At 39.2% G+C, this 24,312-nt stretch overlaps 1 protein-coding gene across 1 annotated transcript in view; it reads right to left on the bottom strand.

Moving 5' to 3' along the window:
- Positions 1 to 24,312, bottom strand: part of LOC131065112 (suppressor of mec-8 and unc-52 protein homolog 2) — a 47,974-nt gene that overhangs the window by 7,846 nt on the left and 15,816 nt on the right. The window contains exons 4-8 of the mRNA XM_057999525.2: positions 8,986 to 9,126; positions 8,740 to 8,789; positions 7,494 to 7,608; positions 7,274 to 7,322; positions 7,033 to 7,122 (exon numbers count right to left, since the gene is read on the bottom strand). Coding sequence (XP_057855508.2) covers positions 7,033 to 7,122; positions 7,274 to 7,322; positions 7,494 to 7,608; positions 8,740 to 8,789; positions 8,986 to 9,126 — 445 coding nt within the window. The remainder of the gene's footprint in view (positions 1 to 7,032; positions 7,123 to 7,273; positions 7,323 to 7,493; positions 7,609 to 8,739; positions 8,790 to 8,985; positions 9,127 to 24,312) is intronic.

Genomic DNA, 24,312 nt, shown 5'->3' with positions numbered 1-24,312 from the left:
TGGTCTCAGGATCCGATTACTGATTTTGAGGCAGTAATGGCAACTCCAGGAAGGTACACCGATCATTGGTTACACCAGCAAATTGAGAGACTAACCCATTAAGGAATTCAATTTACATACCATATGATGGGCAGTCTCAATTCCCAATCTTCGAAAGATGGGGGAACCTCAAGTGCACCGAAGGAAGAGGTTGAGAAGCCCGAAAAGAGGAAGAAAGCCAGAGCTAATAGAGGGACTCGAGCATCAAAAAGAACTAGAAAGGAAAAGATCCCTATTAGAAGGCCTGAGGCCAGTTCGTCATCCAAAGACCCTAGTTCGGAGGATGACGTAGTTGAGCTTGACTATATACCTGCTCCGCTCTCTCAGAGCGATGTTGATGCATTCGAGGCTAATAATCCTCCGGCACAAGATGAGCTAGATGCAGAGGTCAGGATCATTGATTCTAGTGAACCTAGAAATCAAGTTGAGGAAGGAGAAATTCCACCTAATCAAGAGGCTGATATGCATGAACTCACCCAGGGAAGTCGACATGAATTACAATTGAATAGCGTCGGCAAAGATGACACCACCGTCGAAGGAGAACACAAGGTGGATGAGACCCACGAGCCCGACAGAACTAAAGAGCAACCATCCATGGGGATACTCGAAAGTTGTTCAATGAGGTAGGAGAGAGCTCAGCTATAAGTAAAGGGTTGGATACTGCATCTGTTCCTTCTACGACAGATCAATTACAGATCGGCAGTGTGCTAGCTGAAACCTCTAAAGAGCAAAGTGGGAATTTGGCCATAACATCCAAGCAGGCCATCCCTCAAGATTGGCTAGTTGCTCGTGTACAGCAGAAAGCAGCCGTCAAGCCACCTATCAACTTGGAGGATATTCTCTCTCGCATAGGGGAAACAAAATCCAAAGGCAAGAAGAAGCCCAAGACCTACTCCCGGATCACCAAGGATGAGCAGAGGAACTGCACCATCCATATTGCTACCCCACCTGTCGATAAGCCAGCAGATCAAATTGCATTGGCCGATTATAGCATTACAACCATCCCGATAGGGCGAGCCACCAAAGAGCAAGAAAGAGAAGAGTTCAAGGATTCCGTGCAGAATATGCTCAGGCAACTCGACGAAATCTCTGCTGAGAGAAACATGTACCGAGTTCATGCTGAGAAGGCTGAGGGATATATCGATCACCTGCTGAGACCACTACAACTTGCCCCTGAATCCCATGTCCCCCCATTGGCATTGGCACAAAGGACTACAACAGAGTTTGAAGGAGTACGTGATACCGCCAAAGCTGTCAAGGAATGGATTCGGGACATCAAAGAAAAAGGAGAGCGGATCATTGAAGATGTAAAGGAAATGGCCCACCACCGAGAGACCATTCTGGTCAAATTGTTCAAGGTAAAGAGGGAATGTCTCAGAGTTCATGAGGTGGTTGGTACAATTCTCCCCCTCATGAGGGCTCTTTTCTGGACCCACGCGCAGATTCCTACATTGTCCATTATCCTGGATCCCTATGACATCAGCATCTTTAAAGAATGGTACTGGACCACCACCATGAAGAATGAAACAAAAGATACCATTAACAAAGAGCAGGAGGAATTCGAGGAAATCTTGAAAGACATGAGGGATCTTGGTGGAAGGATCCTCCGATCAATGGTTTTGGGTTGGAAAAATAGTTTGTCTGATGACCAAGTGCAACCAGATTGGGAGGATGGATTGAGAATTGATAAGGGCGCATACTCCACGGAGGACCTAGAGTTTGCCAGTGGATTGCATTCGGACATTTTATGTTTTGAAGCTCATCGGTCTGACTGGAAGGATGGGTTAAAGCACGTAGATCGCCACTTGGAGGGTATGCAATATAAAATACGCCATCCTATGCCTCAAAGCATGGTGTTGTTCCAGCTATGCATCAGATTTCAAGACTATGTTTGGGCAGAACGTGCGACAGGTCGGGACCTCTGGAAAGAGTATTTGCACGGCGAGGATGAATTTCTGGAAAAAGGGTCTACAACAAAAAAGGAGAAAGTGCTTTCATAAAGTTCAAAATTCTTTTAAAATCTTAAAAAATCACTTTTTGGCCATAAAGTTCATTTCTAACTGCCAAAACAGTTGTAAATCTTGAGCTCCGTGCATGTGCACTTTTTGGAGCAGCTTTTTGGTAGTTATTAATTACCTTTTTTGGGTAGTTATTGTTTCTCCTTTTGGTGGTTGTTGATATTTTGCCTCCCATTTATGGGCATGGGTACTATGTTGTATTGATGAATCTGGGCCACTTGTTTTGTTTTAATCTTGGCCATTCATCTAAGTTTTGAAACTCTATTTAAAAGGGTTGGTTTTCCCTTATTTTTTCGTAAGAAGTCTAAGATTGTTGCTGAAACACTGGCGAAATTCATGCAGAATTAATGGAAATTAACGCTGTCTTATTTCTTTGTGAGTGCATAGTCTCCTTCACCATTTAATATTGTTGTTATGTATTTTGCTTTCAAATAGTGTTTTGGGGGATAATATTTGATAGAAACCTTGGTGTTCATAACATTAAGGATTGGCTGATTGCCATTCCCCCTGCATGGTTAGTCTGAACCCATTTATGTGCTTAGTTCAGTTGTTAAACATCAAATGGATGGATGTCAAATTCTGTATTTATGTTTAGTAACATGAAAATCAAACTCCCTTCGAAGATTGCACTAGATTTTACAACATTGTGCTTTATTAGTTGATAATGTTAAATCTGGTTTTTTAAGGTTTTTGTCTATCTTCCTGGATATGCTGTCTTAGATAAATTAATTAGATATTTTCTATCTCTTTTCCCTTCCTTTTTTCCCTTTTTTTTTATCAAAAAGAAACCATACAGTCAAGCTGAAATAGTATCAATCAAAAGCAAAATCAGATGATATAGGACTGTTGAACTTTAGGGAACTCGTTCGAAACCGATTCTGTCTAACCTTAAGTCCCCTTTGTGTTTCCAGCAAAACACATCAAACCGCTAAGCTATCCCACAGTCAAGACCTGACAACCAAAACATTGAGGTAATCCCCATTGATCAAATTAACACAGCATTAGGGATTTCCTTATCTCAAGAGAGGATAGGATTCTTAGCATTTCTATTATGCGTTGGCTGGATGAAGTCGTAGCAATGCGATTTCAAACACGTCAACAGAATTGGCACTAGAAGGAGGGCAAACTGGAACGAATTAGATCCTTCTCTTCGGAGAGATTCAAAAGAGTCCTGAAGTCCAGCCCAGAACGGGAACGATTCGCTGGATTTCACTTCTATAGGCGTAAAAGTTACCGCAAGGTTGCAGACCCCAATGAGTCAAACCAGCAGTTTGTTGTCCCAAAAAGCACATTTTTCACGACCCTAGTTGCTACAGCTCTAGTTACACCTTTGGTTCCATTAATTCAGCCACAGATGGTGCAAAATCAACCTGCTCCAAATGGTGCAACCTGGTTGGTGGACAACCCGTCACCAATAATTTTCGCCAATTACCATGATATGCCCAAAAGTCCGGATAGATTCTGTTCAATTTTTCATGTAAATGATTTAAACAGAACAGCAGAGGAGCATATCAAAATATTTGAAGATGCGTTGCGTAACAGACGGATTGAGTATGCAGACGTTGCATGTAGACTCTTCCCTTACTCTTTGGGAGAAGACGCATTTTATTGGTTTATCCACTTGCTAGTATCATCTATTGATTCTTGGGAAAAGTTGAAGACGGCTTTTACAGGAAAATATGGTATTCCCACAACTCCCACCAAGCTATACAAACGGTTCATGGAAGTGAAGAGACAGGGCCATGAGCCAATTAGTTCCTTCAATAGTAGATTTCACAAGGCCTTCACCCGATTGCAAGACCCGTATGTGGTAAGTGATGCTTCGGTAAGGGAGATTTATTATTCAGCTCTGAATTATCTGACAGCAATGTTTGTCCGACAGTCCCAACCTGCACCAACTACATTAACGGAGGCATATGCTAAGGCTATGGAAATCAGTAAGGGCTTAGGCCAAAATATCGTGGGACCATTGCTGCAATTGGGACCCCCCGCGATGCCCAACCAAATTCAAGAGATCAATTAGGTCTTGGCTCACCAAACGCCTATCATGAACCCAATCCTGCAATTGGCATATCAGCCCCCGCAACTTGCAAATCAGCTGGTGCTCCATCCGGGACCACCTATATCTCAAATCCCTCCTAAGCAACCCATATATCTGCAAAATACTGCAGTATCTTCTAGAACGCAGGAGGAGAAAGATGAAATACGGGAGTTGACTGATCAAATGAAGAAGCTTTCCTCTGAAGTTACTTATCTGCGAAACTAGAATAATCAATTGCAGAGTAACCAGAGAAATCAGCATCAAGGCCAACACCAAAATCAATACCAAAACCAAGGGTATCAGAGGCCAACTAGAACATGGAATACCATTTAATATTCTTGTTATGTATTTTGCTTTCAGATAGTGTTTTTGGGGATAATATTTGATAGAAACCTTGGTGTTCATAACATTAAGGATTGGTTGATTGCCATTCCCCCCTGCATGGTTAGTCTGAACCCATTTATGTGCTTAGTTCAGTTGTTAAACATCAAATGGATGGATGTCAAATTCTGTATTTATGTTTAGTAACATGAAAATCAAACTCCCTTCGAAGATTGCACTAGATTTTACAACATTGTGCTTTATTAGCTGATAATGTTAAATCTGGTTTTTTAAGGTTTCCGTCTATCTTCCTGGATATGTTGTCTTACAAAAATTAATTAGATATTTTCTATCTCTTTTCCCTTCCTTTTTTCCCTTTTTTTTTATCAAAAAGAAACCATACAGTCAAGCTGAAATAGTATCAATCAGAAGCAAAATCAGATGATATAGGACTGTTGAACTTTAGGGAACTCGTTCGAAACCGATTCAGTCTAACCTTAAGTCCCATTTGTGTTTCCAGCAAAACACATCAAACCGCTAAGCTATCCCGTAATCAAGACCTGACAACCAAAACATTGAGGTAATCCCCATTGATCAAATTAACACAGCATTAGGGATTTCCTTATCTCAAGAGAGGATAGGATTCTTAGCATTTCTATTCTGCGTTGGCTGGATGAAGTTGTAGCAATGCAATTTCAGACACGTCAACAGGAAACAAGATTGAACAAAATTTGCAAAGTAGTCAGCTCTTACATAGCCACATTTCAAAGGCATGTGACACCGTTCCATTTTTTTAATTTTTTTTGTGCCTTCGTTCTAAATTTCATGCACTAGGGTTTAGTTTTACTATTTTTTTTAAATTAGTTTAGGTGCAGGCTAGGGTTGTTTGCATTTTTTTCCATATTTTCCATGCACAAGTAGAAGAGATGTCGGCAAACCTTGGGACCCTACTTGAAAACATGGGATGCTAGGCATAGAATGAGGAATAGTTATCTACAACTATTACAAGATGGATATGAAAGAAGGCATAAATCACCTCAAATATCACCTTGCACAAACCCCTTACTGAGATAATGTGTCATATAAATAAACATCTCTAAAAGTTCAATAAGCGGCAAATGCTCTCCTTACATCTGATGATCAAAAGAAAATAGAGAAAAAGAAGACACAAAAGGCATTGGCAAGAATAAATTGTACAAGGTCAAAAAGAGATATAAAGGGCTCTGCTTCTTCCATTGGGCCAAAGATACAAGGTTTAGGCCATGTTGGCAGCCATATTTCCAATTGTTTTGCTCCTCGTAACACTTCTAGTGCACGACCTTAATTGGAAGATAGTATGTGGAATAAAGAATTACAGCATGAGGTGAAATTGTCATGTGTCAATTTTTGGCACTACAATTACTATTGCGACAAGTCCTTATTGGAAGCAATCAGTCACTACATTGATTGTGGCAAAGAGATTAAGGCTTTAAACCGCTATTAGCTGAGTGGGCTATCATTGCAAGATGCAGTCAAAAATACAAATCAACTACTCGAGGAACAAAACTAAATTTATAAAAAAAAATATAGCTTTTTATTTAATAGGTGGATGGATGGCAAGGGCAGAACTTTCATTAACTTTTAAGAGGCATCAAGACAATTAAAAGTTAATTGATGCTTCCACTAAAATAAAAATGTGGAGACCTTGTGCAACTTATTGGATGAAGTGGTGATCCAGGTGGGAGTAAAGTGTTGTCTATAATAAATTGCTGGTTATTGCACTCAAAAATTGCAGCTTTGATTGAAGTTTCACTGAGACAATTTACTTCAAACCCGAGAGTACAGATTCTGCATACCATGTGCTGATTTTTAAGAGACAATTCATCCTATCATTTCCAGTTTGTGAGTCTGTGACACATTTTAGGAAGAATAACTAGAGCCATTGCTCTGCTTCATACTTACAATCTTGTCTCAGTCTACTGAAGTTGCATCTGGCAACAAGTGAAAAAGTAAGCATGTAATAGCCCATTTAAGATGAATTACTGAAACCTTACAAATAAAGATCACTTCATAGCTCCGCTTCATACTTACAATCTTATCTCAATCTAATGAGGTTGCATCCAGCAACAGTTGAATAACATAGCATGTAATAAACCTTTTAAGACAACTTACGAAAACCTTGCAAACAAAGATCACTTTACACATTTGCACTCTGTAAGCAAGTAAACTGTTTCTTCCAGAGTTTGAGGCATGACTTTTGTTACAGTCCATGTAATAGTGATTGGAATATGAATGTCCTATCTATAGTGCAGTGCTAGGCAGACAAGTCAGAACAAAAGAATTGCTAAAAGCATCGAAATCAATAGTAGACAATTTTTTGGTTGAAATTTGAATATTACTGCTCTACCCATTTACTTAATAATGTCAAGACTACTCATAAAGTCTCATGCATGATTGATCATGTACTGTATATAAAGAATGGATAAAACTGGGTCACACTTTCTGGAGTATGTTGCATGTCTGATGAATATTTGAGCCAGCAGGTGATAACTAGTAAATTGAAAAGTTCCAAATGTGCATATGATAGTTGATTTTTTAAATTGAAACCTATGGAAATGAACGGAAATGTCTTACTATGTCATAGACAAAAGCTGTCCGTCCAGGAAGAAACATCTCATTTGGCTTGTTCATGCTTTGAGGCTTCACCATCCACTGGTAAATGAGCTGCCAAAACCATAATTTTAACAAAAACAGAGAATTTAAACATTAAAGATATCAGTTTGTCCTTCTATGTCAGTACAAAATGCCCTGCACTAGACTCCAGAGAAGAATTTTAGACGAGCTTTAATTTTAATTGCTAAGAATATCAATGCACCTTCGCTGTAGAAGTGCGAAATGATAATGTTTGGTCTTCCTTCTGTACTCTGTTCAAAAGAGTAGACAAAAACTTAGAAAATGAAAGTAGCAAACAAAACAACATAGGCTAACACCTCACAGAACCGATACATTTGTTTAAGCCATATCATTTATGACTTATGAGTATTATGAACTTCAATGGCTAGTTGGCATGTATCTAATTCTTCTATAATCCAGACCTTGACTTGCCATCCACAGATTCCTCATTTTCTGGTTTCTTGTCAATCTCACTCCTGACTTTGTGCAGCAATGCGTAATCTAAACCTTTAACCAAATGAGTATGTTCCACATCACCTGTAAAACATGACATGCATCAATTTTTAGTGAAGCCACTATATATAGTATTTTGTTAATTATGTCCTAGAAAACATTTCAAGTATATGCACAATGAAGAACAAAGACCTAAATTTGCAAGCACGTGATTATATATAGAAGAAAGGAAAGCTACAGGTCAGTTCAATGCATTAAAATGGCAACTTTAATATACAAACCCCAAAATAAAGAATGCAATTGATATATCAAACCACTTGGAATCCCACCCTAAAAACTGACTTTAAATTACATCTGGTAAACAAGCAAGGGAAATAACCTGAATTGCAACTCAGGTTACCATTCATAAAGTTAAGAAGTTGTCCAACGAGGATCATTCTTGTTGAATTGACTCCGAAGGGTTGCAGTGTAACAAAGGATGCAATTTAAGAGACAGGCCAAGGTTCAAATCCCAATGTCCTGTTCCCTGACATCCCCCATGTTTTCCCCACAAATTTAGAGTCCCCTCCACCTATATTTGGAACACATCCCCCCATCTGCACACTATACCGTCTCCAAAAGTTGGTGGAACATTGAAAAATTACAAACTAGCTAGATCCAAAAGATATCAGTAAGAAATATAGATTTCCAGAAAACAAATTATAAAATCAGATTGCAAACAATTTATGGCACAGCGAAACTAATGATCACAAAACCAAAGGAGACTCATGAAAGAGCTATAATAAAGAGCAAGAAAATTGAATTAAACTTTAACATAATTGTGTTCTACAGTGTAAAGTTTAAAGCTTGTTGCTTGAGCCTTGATCATATCCACCATCAATAAGGGTTAATTAAGCACTATGGAATGTTGAAGTTAACATGGGTATGTTTTGCATAGACAAAGTTGATGCGTAGCCTCCTTGTCTCTTTTAAAGTGTGAACTGTAAAATTGCAGTACATATATATACACAATGCGTGTGTGTGTGTGAAGAATAGTCATTTACAGTTAAAAAATGTTAAAACAAATAAAACCAACCTCCAGGATATTTGATTTTCTCAATAGATAACCTTTTTTCAAAGTACAAACTGTTAAATTATATTACTGTGTAAACATATATTGAGGTAAAGGATACCAAGTCATTTGCAATTAAAATGAAGAAAACAAATCAAACTAACCTCCAAGATATTTGCTGTTCTCAATAGATATCCTATGTGCATCAGCTGTTCTGTTCAAGAAATCACATAAAAGAGTAACTATTAAGATTCTTTTATGTAAGGAAAGAAAGAAACACCATTAATGTTCACAATTGAGCAAAATAGGTCAATGCGGCTAGTAATTATAATCAGTTCTAACATAAAATTACTAGCATAAAAGGAACCCTGGAATCCAAAACATCAAATGAGAATAATAATTATTTTTACCTTAAATCAACAGTTCCAGGAGGTGCAACAGCATGAAGGGAACCCATCTCTGTAGGTTCATAATCTGGATTTTGGTCTTCTCTCCTTTCCTTGGCTCGATCACGGTACTTGGGGAGATCTGGATCTTCTGGCTTTTCTTCCCTGTTGAAAACAAAAGGAACAGCTTTTAAGATTTAAATCCAAACAGTACTTTAACATCAAAGTTATATTTTTTGTGTGTTTCACTCTATGATAATGAAAAGCCTTCAATAATCGGTAAAATAAAGCCTGCACACCTGTAGTTATGCAGCAAATACAAATGAATGATTTTAATTAGATATTGCTGACTAACAAATAACTTGAATTTATTTGCAAAAGTATCAACACAACGTTATCCAGAATTATCACATTACAATATCTTCATGCAGAAATCTTAGATCTAAGAGTAATAGCTTGTGAAAGAAAACAATGGAATATATGGAATTTCAATATTGTGCACTCAAAGAATGTCATGTCCCCTACCTGATCTATTTCAATATACTAAAATTGATTGTTATTCTTAAATTAGTTAGTAACAAGTGCTTATTTATTTTCCTCATTAGACGATTAATTTCACTATTCATAATCTCTTAATATAGATATCAGACCCTGCTACTACTTCAGTTTAAAGGGAGAAGGGTTTATGTATGTTACCAAACCGCTTAGAGACCAGATACAATAGGTTCCCTCAAAGTTTACAGATCCAAGCCCTTACCTATCTTGGGTCTATACACCTCAAGGCTTATGGGTCGCTGATCCCCACCCTATCTTGGGACTTAACCTATTGCTTGGATTTAGACTGCCCCTCTTTGGAACATCTCATTCCCATCTTCTTAAATACTGACAGTAATAACTTGATTCAAACTAAAAGAATACTAACTTCTCATGTATTATGAATATATATGAAATTAAGTATGAATGTCATACATATTGCAGTCTATATTAATATTACTACTAAATTCTGCATAACAACATTATCAGGCTTCATATATTAAGCATACATATTCAACACAACCCCATGCATACCACCAATCACAAAGATGCTATTGATTGTAACTTAATAACAGTTCTGATCTGATCCAGTCCATGGTGATATAGTCGAATCCATTGTAATCCTTGGCCGACCATCTCTGGTCTTTTTCTGTAATAATTTCATGTGCGAATAAAAATATATTTTACTCGTGTAAAAGTTATATTTTACTCATGTATCTTGTATGCATTGTTATCTGTATTATTATTTCTTGTATTTAAATTATCAAATATAGCAGTAAATATTTGGTGTCATTGCCTTAAAAGAAATCAGGTCAGATTGAGTGATTCATGCCCTTAGATCCCAATAAAGGCAGGAAGAGGCCACAAGGTGGTCAAGACCAAGCGATTAGGAGATCTTTACAGATTGTAGAACAAAGAGAACAAAGAAGAGGATTACGACAAACATTTGAGAAAAATCTAATTGTACAATCAAACAATTCGTTTGTATAGTCAACATCAAACGAGGAGTACAAAGAGGGAAATCCTGAACTCGTGGGCATATTCTGCCTTCTATCCATCTTAGGGGAATTGAGAATTGGAAGATCCGAACTGCAGGCCCTCGGACATAGGGAGCACGGGAATGAGTTAGAGCTTGGAAGTACCCAGAGTGTTGGGGACACTAGAGGCGGACATGTAGAGGACACACGTGTGGCCGAGAGTGATGGGAAAGCACCGAAACATAGCGGTTGGAATAGTCCACCCAAGTCGGGCACACAAGGGAGTGAGTAGGCAAGAAAGATGGTGACTCCTCTATCAAGTCAGAACATGGGTCGGCAGAAATTGCCGAAGTTCATGAGAAATGGGTCGGAGGATCCTATGCAACACTACAAGACATGCAAAACCATTTGGTTGGCAAGCAGTCAATTAGATAAAGACTATTGATTGAGGGCATTTCTTGCAACATTACAAGGAATAGCCATCAACTAGTTCTCAGAATAGAAGAGAAACACACAGAATCGTGGGATAGCCTAAAGAAGTCATTCCAATAGAAATTTAAACTCCTGAGGGATGACAATGAAATTATTGTTGAAATCTACATTACCAAACAAGGGAAGCATGAGAACGTACAGGCATACAATCATAGGCTCAAGGAGTTGTCGAGTAAGATGGAGAACCAGCCACTCGATGGATTGAAGAAGAGTTGGTTAATCAAGGGATTGATCCCTTCGCTACACATGAAGCTGAAAGTAGTGCCTTCGTCCCAATACGCCGATGCTTACAATAGGGCGATGGACATCGAAAGTGAAAACAAAACATCCTCCAGGGGGAAGAGGAAGACTGGCGATGACAAGAGCACCAAAGGCAGTAGTGAAGAAGAATCCAAAACGGTTCAGGCCCTACGACAAAATATGGTGAGAATGAAAGAATTGAAAGCCGAGAAAGGAACCAATAAAGAAAGTAATGAACTATAGTGTACTAAACACAAAATTGAGGGGCACACAAAAGGTATTGTCCTAAAAAGATGTTGCGCAAGATTTGCCAATTGATGGATCATTCAATGAAGGAGTGCTCATAGACTAGAAGTACGCAAGTACTCTTCACACAAGGAGAGTCAAGCCCATCCAAACCATAGAATGTATCGCCAGGCGGTTATTGAAATCAATGAGAACGAAATCAAATACAATACGACTCCAAAGGAGGTCCTATCATACAATGCCAACAATGAAGCAAATGGGGAAACTTTGCAAGGGATTGCCAGAATAAGAAAGACAACATACAATTATTGTGCAAATGGTGTGGACTAGGTGATCATTAAGACACCAATTGCCTGAAGCAAATGGGTATTAATATGTTGGATGTGGAAGAACAAGACAAGGCAATTCTAGTAATCACGAGAGCATAGATGAAGAAGCCACGTACCCAAACCCTCACACGGAAAAGGAATGACTTCAAGAAGCCAAAGAAGTAGAACAAGTGATGGCGAAAGAACGAATAACCTCCAACAGAACTGCAAGTACGTCATTGCAATCGGAGTCGAAGAAGAACATAGTTTGGCAGGTGCTACAAACAACCGTACCCATCAAGGTGACAAACCTTCTTCAAACTATGCCACAACTAAGAGTGGCAATTTCCAACAAGGTTAGTGACGACACAGTCAGCCAGAAGCAATCTAGTTTAGAGGAACTGACAAGGAAACCACCACATGAAGGGAATGAGGCCATTGATCCAAAGTTGCTGACAATGAGCATCGGAAGGAAGCCAATCGTAGCCGAGATGGTAATTATGGGGAGGAAATTGACAAACACCATCGTCAATGGAGGCTCGGGAGTAAATGTATTGCCAAAAGATACTTGGAAATGCCTCGAAAGACCAACAATTTGGTCGTTGACCTTCCACTTGGTAGGTGCCAACCAGCATGGCATCAAGTCATTGGGAACATTGATGGCACAAAAAGTAACTATCAAGACACAACAATTTATTTTGGACTTCGTAGTCATCCCATTGCAAAAGAAAGCGTACGACACACTCCCTGGGAGGAGATGGTTGATTATTGCCAAGGCGAATCAAAATTGGAAGCGAACACACTCTCGATCGAGGGTTAAGGGAGGAACTAGGATCCTCTAAATCAGAATCAAAAGATGGAAAGTGGAGGATGGATGAAGGAAAACAATGGAACCTAATGACGAAGGGGTGCTCGAGCTAGAAGGCTGCTATGAAGATGAGACAAGTTCCCTGAATGGACTATTCCACTGGCAGATGGAGGACTACAAGGTAATTTCACCAACGTGTAATTTTCTTTAAGCTGCAACTCTTGGTAAAGAGAAACCAATGAAAGTGTGTAAAGTTATGAAGGACACATCTAACAATACACAAATGGAAAATGGAAGGAAAAAGAAAGGAGAATCAAAGAAAATTAAAAAATTACGAAGAGAAAATATGGAATTAGCCAATGAGAAGAATTTAAAGAATGGAGATATTAGACTGGTACAACACCCAACATTGGTACTACTCTCAATACTCAATGCATGCCCTCCAAGGATTTTTATAGTCTGGCATCCAAGTCTTCATTTCATACAACAACATTTGGAGCCCATCCAACAATCTTGGTACCACACTAAGATTTTGGCAACTGCATTCCCAAACCGTCACCATATGACAACTCCCTTCTCCTCTCGTACAAAGTAGTGTCATACAACACTTGGTTGCTAATGTTGAATCTTCACCATGTACGTCATTTGCACTTTGGCATACGAACCCCTCAACTTTTCCTTGTACGACTTGGTAAGTAATTGGAATGTGTGGGTTAGGTATTACTTTGCAAGGTTTTCCTATGACATTTGGATTCCCTTCACCAAGTACGACATCAAAGTCCTCAACCCATACAGCACATAAGTCCTATCCAATTTGTACAACATATTAGTGTCCAGCCTAGTGTATGGCAACATAACCACGTACGACATTCTTATCAAACCATACAACTTCCCCTCGGCATCTCCCATGTACGGCAAGGAAGCAAACATGTACGACATCAAAACTTGTCAAACCACATAGGGCTAAGATCTCATTGTGTACGACTTCCTTGGTTAAATATTTCCATATGGCATCATAGACTGCATCAACCAGAATCCATACAAACAACACTTTGGGTGGCAAGCAATTACCTTGTACGGCAGGCAGTGTCTCCCCTCATACGACATCTTCATGGCAGGCGCAGGCTCACAGAAAAGATCCTAAACTTATAGGTGCATCTTCTTGGTTTGTGGTTTGGCAACGTACGTTTTAGTGGCATATTGTACGACATCTTCAAGACCACTTTGTACGTTGTCTCGTTTGCATCGTACGGCTTCTCATTTATCATGTACAACAAAAACAAGTGATAGGATTTGTACAACAATGATATGTAAGCTCCATACAGCAACTTCTAGTACGACTATCTTTTCTAAAGTGTAGAGCACAACTTGATCAAAATTTTGACATGGAATCACTATTTTTTGGCTCAAACAACATTATTTTTGGCATCTTAAAATATCAGAAAAGTGATGTTATGCCCAGGGACCCCGCAAGGGGTGCTACCCCTCAACCCTACAAGGGGCGCTGCCCCTTGACCCCACTAGAGGCGTTGCCCCTAGACCCCCATTGGATTTTTCAAGTACGCTACAAGTTGGGGTTGCCTAGTATATTATTTGGTGTATACTTGTCATCTAGAAGACAACTTTTTCTATTGGGGGGGGGGGTGTACAATTCCTAATGTTATGTTCGATAATATTGGTTACCCGATAATGTATCAATTGTCCGAATTGAGTTTGTTGTCACTCATGAGTAGTTATAAGCATCATTTGGTTGACGGTTGTGTTCCTGTTGGCAACCTGTTGTGACCATTTCACACATCGCCCCATTGCAAATGGGGACCCCCTCTTTTCGCTCGCTTTTCGTTTCGCTTTTAGGATTTTGTTAGTCAGTCAGTTGTCTGGATTTAGGGTCAACCCTTAGGGTTTTAATTAACGTCTTTTCAAGCCAGAATCCAGTCAGTTTTGAGAGCTTTTGAGCTTCCTTTCGTTGAATGCAAATTTTGAATGAAATGAATTCGCCAGAATGGTCTATTTTCAATTGGAATTTTGAGTGCAGAGCTTAAATTTGTCTTAGTGTTGAAGGTGAAATGTGAATTTTTGTCCGATTGAATGTTTTGACCAAATTTTGACTTTTTTGATTTTTGATCTCGGGCATTGTAAATGATTTGTTTTCGCCGTGTGAAGTGATAAAATTTGTAAAATCATGATATTTTGGCCTGTAGGAGCAGAATCGCTCCTGTCCCTCAATGAAGGACCGGAGCTCGTTTTCGAATATCTTACTGTCCTTGCAGGGTCAAGGTGAATTTCGAGTTGGAAATGATAGAGAAAGGCGTGATCTTTCCGTTGAATATAAATTGAAGATTTTCACAAGCACAGGGGTGCCTCCAGGAATCAAAATCGCTCCTGTCCCTCAGTGAAGGACCGGAGCTACAAATCAAATATTGCTTCGTCCTTGCAGGATTTCAACGACTTGACGATTTGAAGATGTCCAAGGGGATATGTTTTATCGAATGAATATAACTTGAAGTGCAAACATGAAGGAGAATGACCCAGAATGCTAAAATCGCTCCTGTCCCTCAGGAAGGGACCAGGACGAAGTACATTGTAGCTCCCGTCCCTCTCCCAGGGACCAGAGCGATGTTCTTCATAAGGCGAGATTCAGGCAAAGATCAAGTCAAGTTTATGTTTGAAGGCAAGGACAGAGGTGAAATGAACTCATTGAAGATAAGTTGAAGATCATGAAACGTCAACAAGGACCCTAAATGCTTAAGTTCGCTCCTGTCCCCCTCCAAGGGACCAGAGCGATTTTTGTTATAGATGATTTTCTTGCCAAGTTACAATCGATCTCAAGGCATGGATGAATAAAGGGGTACATTACGAATCCGTTGAATATAAGTTTTGAAGATGACGAAGTGAAATGAAGCCCACAAGAGCAGGATCGCTCCTGTTCCTCTCCAAGGGACCAGGGCGATACAATGAGTTTGTTGCCTTTTCTTCAAGTTCAAAACCGTTCCTCCAAATTCAAGACATTTCAAGATGAAGAACAAGGTGGCAAGAACGTCTTAAGGCATCTTCATCAAGCACGAAGTATCCAAAATTGCCAACGTTGAAGGAATTATACTAAGACCCCTAGTTCGCTCCTGTCCCTCTCCAAGGGACCAGAGCGAAATTTGCATAAAGGCATAAATTTTGAAAGTTTGTCAAGCATCAAGCAATCAAGGAGGATCAAAGGACTTTATTTCATGCGTTGAAGACAATGGCAAGCTGAAGAATGCAAGAACAAACTCAAAACCTTGCAGAGCGATATTGATTATATTAGCCAAATCTCTCAAATATCACGTAAGGTCAAGGTTTTGCAAGGTGGTAAAAGGTCTAAGGCGTCCTTCGAAGGTGATATACCAAAGGCTTCAAACGTCAAACGATCACCAATTTGTACCAAGAAGCTATATCGCTCCTGTCCTTTGGACAAGGACCAAAGCGATTTTTGCAAAAACACTCATGCTCCTTCAAAATCAAGACCATGAAAGGATTGGCGAAGTAAAGGACGTCCTTTGGAAGACAGTGAACGAAGAACGAAGATCAAATGTTTACAAATTTGAGCCAGGACATGGAGATCGCTCCTGTCCCTCTCCAAGGGACCAAGGCGATATTTGCCAAAACACATGATATCCTTTGAAGATCACGTTAAGATAAAGTCGCACATGGTTTTAGACATCATTTGAAGGCGATGCAAAGGGAAATGGACGTTAAATATTACCAATTTGAGCTTAAAATGGAGAAAAGACAAGGATCGCTCCTGTCCCTCTCCAAGGGACAAGGGCGATGATCCTTTAAACATCAAAATGTCTTGTGAAAAGCAAGTGGGACGAGCATGGAATGAACAAGCGATGTTATTATTTGCCTTATGATGAAAATTGGAGTTCGAAGATGCAAGATCAACGTGAAAACATGAAGATCGCTCCTGTCCCTCTCCAAGGGACCAGAGCGATGATGGTTATAAAGGCATTTGTTCACACAAGCAAGACAATCAAACTCGAAGGACCCGACAAAGTGGTTGATTTGAACGCGGAGATGAAGACTTTGAACGACAAAAACGCAAGAATCATGACCAAAATAGTGGATCGCTCCTGTCCCTCTCCAAGGGACCAGGGCGATGAGGTACGTATCTACCATTTTCAAAATTTTGGCGCTAAATAAACATCTTTGAATTCATTTTAAATGCTAAAGTTTGATAAATTCAAAAAAAAAACTCAATTAATTAGCATTTAAATATTGCGCTTAATATTTATTAATTATTTTGCCTTTAAAAAAAATCGAATTTATTAATTAAAATAAAAGGCATTTAATAATTAATTAATTAATAAAAATCGATTGGAGCGCTTGGTATTTTAATGGTCGGCCTTGTTATTTTATTAAAAAATCGTTTAAAATTGCCTTATTTTTACCAAGTCGGCCTTGGGGGTGAATGGTGAGGTGAGCGCTATAAAGGGAGAGGTGAAATCTTCATTTTCACAATATTATTTATCATCTCACACATGCGATTGGAGGAAGAAAGTGCGAATTGTGTTTGGAGAAGTGCGAATTTCATTCCAAGAAAGGTGGTGCGAACTATCATCCAAGGTGACGCTAACATCATCCAAAGGTGGTGCGAACTATCATCCAAGGTGACGCTAACATCATCCAAAGGTGGTGCGAGACTTGGAGATTTATTTGTGCGAACTTGAAGTTCCATTTGAACGAATTTTGAAGATCACGTCAAAGGCAACTCAAAAGGTGGCGAATTGCTATTTTGCTAAGGCGATTACATTGAAGGCTATTTTCGATCTTTTTGCCTAGGCGATTTTGTCCTTTTTGCATTCTAGAGTTAGCTCTCTATTGAGGTATGGCGATTTGATTTTATTGTTTTATTTATTCATCGTCATATTTTAAATTTTGATTTTTTTGAAATTTTGAATTCCTAGCTCAATCGTTTCATTTTAGGAAATGATAATTCAAGGACTAATCATGAAGTTTCCTAAAATTTATTCTCTAATCTATGTTATTTATTGCAAAATCTAGCTTCTCATTATGAAATGTTGTGTAGGTATGGCAACCCCGAAGGCGGGAGCATCCACCAGTCGTTCAGCTCTCATGAAAGAAGATCAGAAGACCGAAGAAGTGGAGACCAAGATCGTGTCGAAGTGGAGCCACATTGGAGATACAAACTTAGGCAACTTTAGCACGAAGAAGTTTCGAGAGATCCCTTACATTGGCAAGCCATCGCCTGTCGCCCGGAGAATAATAGAGAGTGGCAAAATTAAGGCGGCCGGCTTTCCTCCAGCTGTTCAGTGCCATGAGTTGATGATCGAGTGTGCTCGTCATTATGATCCACAGTCCAGAACGATCATGTCCAAAGAGGGAAACATTTTGGCGTACCTTTCAGAGGAAGCTATAAGTGAAGCTTTCCATCTTCCAGAGCACAGGGACATGATATACAAGAGCACAGAAGGAGCCAGATCAATGTACGAAGATGATCCAGATGCTTGTCTAAGCATTATCAATAAGAACTGGCTACTTAAGAGCCGTCCCCGTCTGAGCAAGGTCCCGAACACACCGCACAGGATTGATTTCCAAGAGGAGTACAGAGATTTGATTACCATGCTCAACCGAGTTACAGGAGCCCCTCATGCCTTCTATTTTGAGAAGTGGATGTTTTACTTCATCCAGGTGATCGTTCAGGGAAAAGGTACCATACATTGGGCTAGGATTATTAGTCATTGCTTGGACATACAGTTGAGGAGACTCAAGGCTACTAAGTCCTTCCACATGAGTTCTTACGTCATCTATGCCTTGATTAGGAGTGTTGAGTACGCAGGACTACCTCACAGAGGAGTGATTGGAAGAGGACCCAGCGAGGTCAGAGCTTGTGATTCCTATGCCTACTTGCATCATCCGCCAGGGAGCAACTATAGGTTGGTTAATGATACTTTCACGATGAACATCACAAGGACGTTGCAAGGAGGAATTCACAACAGGTTATCTCAGGATGCCCAGGAATTCATAAAGAGGTACGGTGCTTGGTTCATTCAGTTTCCCAAGTTCACTTATATTAGGGTGCATGGATGTCCTTTACCTCCATACATGTTGCCGAGATATCCGACAGATAGAATTGTGTTACTTGAAGTAACAAGACAGTTGGCAGCATATGTGAAGGCATTCAGACACAGACATCAGAATGGAGTTCCAGTACCTATCATTTTGGGTAATTCGGTTGAGGTATGTCCTAATGCTTTAGCCATGGATGACGCAGAGAAGGAGTTAGCCTTGTATTCTTTTTCATCTTTTGCTCTGAGAGAAAGCTTTGATCCACATGGACATTTAGAGGAGATAGTTGGCAGGAAGTTTAGACATGAGTATCAAATTGAAGATTTTATGATGAATCTCTTAGATGATCTTGAAGTGAAACGGAAAATGCATTCTAGATTACCTTTGGATTTCATCAGGAAATGCAGGATTTACAGAGTGGCCGACCAAGCTCAGGACAGTGGCAGACATATCCAGTCTTCCTATGATCAAGAAAGCAAAACAATAAGGTTAGATTGGAATGAGCCCGAGGTCGTGGATTTAGATACTTTGATGGCACCAGTCTTGTCTTGTACTCGCAGATGGGTTGACATACAACATCAAAAAATTGAGAGAACAAGGCATAGCTATGACTTTCACTTTGGAAGAGAAACCAGCCGAAGGTGGAGCTAGTGTGAGTGAAGGCAATCCTAATCCTAGAAATTCAGGTGAAGGAGACCTTCGATGTGCCAGTGAGGGCAATCTCCATCCAAGAGGTTCGAAGAGGAAAGAGAGACCTGGAAAGAGAGAATCTTCCAAGAAGAAACAAGAGGCTAACAGAGATCGTTCATCCGGTACATCTTCTAGACCAGAGAAGAGAACAATTCAAGTGGAAGAATCCATGGAGTCTATGGTACAGAACGACAGGCAGGAAGGAGGACAGGCACAGCAAGGGTCACCAGATGGATCTCTCCAGGACTATGAGTTAGAAGAAGACAACGAAATGACATCTCCTCCCAGACAAGAAGAAATAGTGCATAAAGAGATTCAAGTTCAAGAAACAAGATCAATTATCCCAGATTGGTTGAAGGAAAGATTAACCAAGGTGATCGTATCAGAGGACGAGGACAATGCAATTGATTTAGAGAGCCTTGTTGGACGTTCACACGAAGTAACAGAGAAGAGAAAGGCTACCAAGATGTCCAAGATGATTCGAGATGAGACTGGATCCAGGAAATTGCAGATAGCTACACCGGCAGCAGACAAATATGAAGGTGAGATCCTAGCAGAAGAATATGATATACAGACTTTTGAGCTAGGAGCAGACTTTAGATGATGCTACCGACTCATTTGAAGCATTGAAAGACAAGCTTAGAGAAGAAATGGAGAAGAATAGAAAGCTTGAGAGAGAGAGAGGTGCATGGAGGACGTATTTCAGTCACATCAATGAACCTCTGGGACGTCAGGATCCAGCTAGATCACCAGTGCAAGCACTTCCACTTCAATCAATCAGTGAGGCAGAGAGATTCAGGAACATGGTCCAACGTACAAGTAATTGGATGGATAGATCTCATACAGTGGCCATAGAGTTTGTAACAAGGATGATGAAGATTATTCATCAAGCTATCCAAGTTCTTGAGATAATCCACAATTTGATGATAACAGTAGCTGCATTTGCCCATACCAAAGATGTCATCATTCCTGTCTTGAAAGTTATTAGACATACTTCAAGGAAGATTTTAGCGCAGGAGAAGATCTTGGAGGGAGAATCTCACAGTTTGTTTCATTGGTCAACCTTACTCCATATGAAGAGTGTTTTCTTTGAAGACATCAGTGTTAGATGTGGCCGAGTTGAAGAGGTGATCAATCCGATCCAGGACAGAGTATTTGAGGTACTTCGTACCATTCTTGGCAGAAGGATCGAGGTCGAGACAGATGTGGATATGCAGGAGCTAGAGGATAGAATCAAAGTCATCTTTTGCAAGGACGCAAATGTTACAGATGAGCAATATGATCAAATGTTTGCCACCATGCTCCTGATTGAAAGAACAAAGGAACTTGAATCTACTTGGGACGCAGCTCTTCTAGATGCATTCGATCAGGTCATCCACTTAAAAGAGAGTATGAAGAATCTTCCCGAGATTCCAATTGCAGAAATCGAAGGAATCGTGACAAGATTCATTGCATATGCCAAAAAAGAACATTGGAAAGGGAATAAGATTCTAGATGAAAGGTTGTTATAGATGACATGGCATCTTATTTGTCATTGGTTTATGTCTCCTAGGTTTTTGTGCCAAATTTAATATTTGGCTATGTATTTAATATTGTTCAGTAAAAAGGAGGCCATTTGTAACAAACCCTAAATAGGGTTTAGGTGTCATGATCTTGACCGTTGATCTACTTTCAATCTGGACCTTTCATTGTAATTGGGGATGCTATTTATACCCCCATTTTTCATTTCATTTGGTAATAGTTAATAGTGTAATAGTCAGTAGTTGATGTAATAGAGAAGAGAGATTAGAGTTAGAAGCAATTTTATTTTGTAGCAAGATTGAGTTTTGAAGAGAGAAATTCAAGCAAATTGTTGTATATGATGATTTGGAAATCAATGAAATATTGAAGTTATGGTGTTTCGTTGCAACTTTCTTGGTTATCTTCATGGTTGTTCAATTTACTTGAATCATGCTCAATCAAAGTAGCTTGTTAATTTGAAGGACATAGTGTGAGACTTGATTTTTGGTAGGATTCGTAATCCAAACCACTAGCTTCTTGCTGATTGTAGGAACGCCTTGCGTGGTCGACTGGAGAATACCTTGAACCCTTAATCTTCAATCATTATTGTATCTTGGATATGTACCTTTGTGGTAGTGTCCATGATCTTTGATGCATTGAATATCATTTTATTACCTTAGAAGATCGCACTAATTTCAATTGAGTTGTTATCTTATGGCAAAATTGAAGTTGGTTGAATCTCGCCAAGTCTTGTCCATACTAAGTCATTCATAGGGTTAGACTAGATTAGACCTCTTTCAAACCCTACTCTTTTGTTATTTTTGAAAAGTTTCTTAGTTTAGCAAATCTTTAGCTTTCGGAATACGTAAGGCCCCTTGGAGGAAACAGCAAATCACATCATACCGCTGGAAGCTTGTCCACACGTAGAGACCCTACTAAAAGAACCTTGGAGTCTACCTAACTGATCCTTTATGCGAATCTTCAGCAGTTAGAGACTATTTTCTCAAGAGAGGATAAGATGCCTATTGGTATTTTATTCTGTGTATGATGGTGTACAAAATACACGTCAACACAACCGTCGAGTCCTTTAAATATATTGTGTACGTCAAGGAAGGTAGTATGATAGAGTCAAATCCATTGTAATCCTTGGCCAGCCATCTCTAGTCTTCTCTGTGATAATTTCATGCACGAATAAAGATATATTTTTCTCCTGTATCTGGTATGCATTGTTATCTATATTATTATTTCCTGTATTTAATTTATTTATTGGATATAGCAGTAAACAATAATTCGATTTCTTACTACCTTATTATCCAAATCAAATCTTTATTTCTTGATTCAATGGACGATCCTTTTGATCGATCCTTTGTTAATGATCTGAGTTTTTGTTATATTCTCGTTCCTATTCCATGCTTTAACAAATGACTCTCTTATTTATATCTTTATGATGAAAGGGTCACAACCCTTCATCCAAACCATTGCCCTTGCAAGGGGCATACCTCATAATTAACTGCGGCCTTATGTTTGTTGTAATCATTATTTCAGACCTTTGGTAATCACTTCCCAATTAATCTTAATCGACTTCTTTAAGGAAACTGCTCAAATTCTTCAATCCAGGATATAGCGTAAGGTTGGGATTATATGATTGTGCAGGCTGAGATAGGATGGGTATGAAGCTGCAACCTCTTTAGTCTAGCAGAAGGAAAGGCTGCAATCTTCTTCAGCACTTATGCCACCAATGAAAGAATTCACTCCAAAACATTGATTGGTGAATGCAGATCATGCTACCACCTGTGACCTCACTCTCAATCTTGTATCCTACATTTTCATACAAGTAGAACATTCCTTTCCAATCATCCTTATCTTCAGAATCATCAAAAACCATCGGAATCACCATACCATCAGTCATACCCATGACCTCCATGTCCATGATGATGACCTTTAACATAATTATGTTTGTCACCATCCCTATAATTCTGTTTTCAAATCTGACTATAGCTATGCTTTTACATCTTCCAAATAATATTCTTCACAACTCATGACTCATTTTCCTTAGATGCATGGAATTACAATACTTGCCATGGTTACAAATATTTTCCTCATATTGTTTGCAACGTAATGCCTTAATTTCTAGGTGGGGCATTGCATCATTACTTGCAGTACCTATTTGCTTCTATTGTGCAAGCTGTACAAAGTTAAGGGATGGCATTGTGATATTTGCAGCTGATTATCTAATATATTTTGCTGTTATTTTCAACTGCTTCATTTTATTACTGGTAATGTAATTGTGTGTATCCAAAGTGTACCATAATAGTTTATTATCTCCCCATACCATTCTCATTGTTGTTTTTAAAGACAGAATTGTGGCCATACAGTTCCAGTTTCAGGCCATACTCAGTAGGTCAGGCATTAATAATATAATATAGTATTATAGAGCAATTGGCATTTGAGAAGAGCTGCAACAATTTTTTAGCGCCATAGTCATTGTATGCCTATCATACATCTTCAAAGAAGTCACAATCAGTTCGGGCACAAACTACAGCCAGAAATCAGGTCGTGCAGCATTAACATTGGCTAAATGGTTGCAATTTATGATTGGTTGCTGTTGTTTCAGTTTATTTTTCATCTACATGCAGCCATATTATCACTTAATTTGGCCATACAGTTTAAATAGCACCTTCAGATCTCTGCTATCGCTCCAAGACAGCCGTACAATATTGGGTATTATGTTTTCACCATGTTCTTTGAACTCAGATTACTCAAGGCTGTTGGATTTGATATTTTGGTTATTATTATTATTATTGTCAATGGAGTTAGCTGCTGTTAAAATAAAGAGATATTGTAGGATACTTCAGTATTCATATATAATGTTTAAATATGTAATACTGGTTGGTTTACAGCCAGTTTATAATGGAGTTGTTTCAATCTGTAACATAGTTTTAAAACTCTTTGACTCGCCTCGGACTCGCGAGTCCTTTGGCGAGCCGAGTCGACTCGCCTAGGACTCGCGTGGCGAGTCCAGGCGAGTCCCTGCGAAAGACTCGCGAGTCTTTCGCAAAGACTCGCGCGAGTCTTTCGCTCGGACTCGCGAGTCTTTCACAGGGACTCGCGGGCCCAGAAAAAACGCGCCCGTGGGGGTTAAAACCACTTTTTTTTTTCATTTTTTGACTTCAATTTGGGTTTTTTTTTGCTGGAGCAGGTTAGAAGGGTTTGGAGGAGTAGAGGGAAGAAGGAAAAATCAGCAAGAGAGATCTAGGTAAGGATTTTTCTCTTTCTTTTTTTTTTTCATTTGAATCATTTCATTGTTTTGAAACTGAAAAAAATCTTGAAAAACAAGGGGATATGCTGCCAAATTTTTTTCTATTTTCTTTCCTAAGTTATTTCCTCTTTTTTTTTTCTTGTTTTTGAATGCTATTTTTCCCAAATGATTCATTGTCATTTTTTTTGTTGATTTTCCATAAAACCCTGCTGATTTTTTTTTTTCATGTTAAAT

This window comes from Cryptomeria japonica, chromosome 11, assembly GCF_030272615.1.
Source record: "Cryptomeria japonica chromosome 11, Sugi_1.0, whole genome shotgun sequence".
In the NCBI taxonomy this organism is placed as follows: domain Eukaryota; kingdom Viridiplantae; phylum Streptophyta; class Pinopsida; order Cupressales; family Cupressaceae; genus Cryptomeria; species Cryptomeria japonica.
This window is presented reverse-complemented; position numbering and strand designations above follow the sequence as displayed.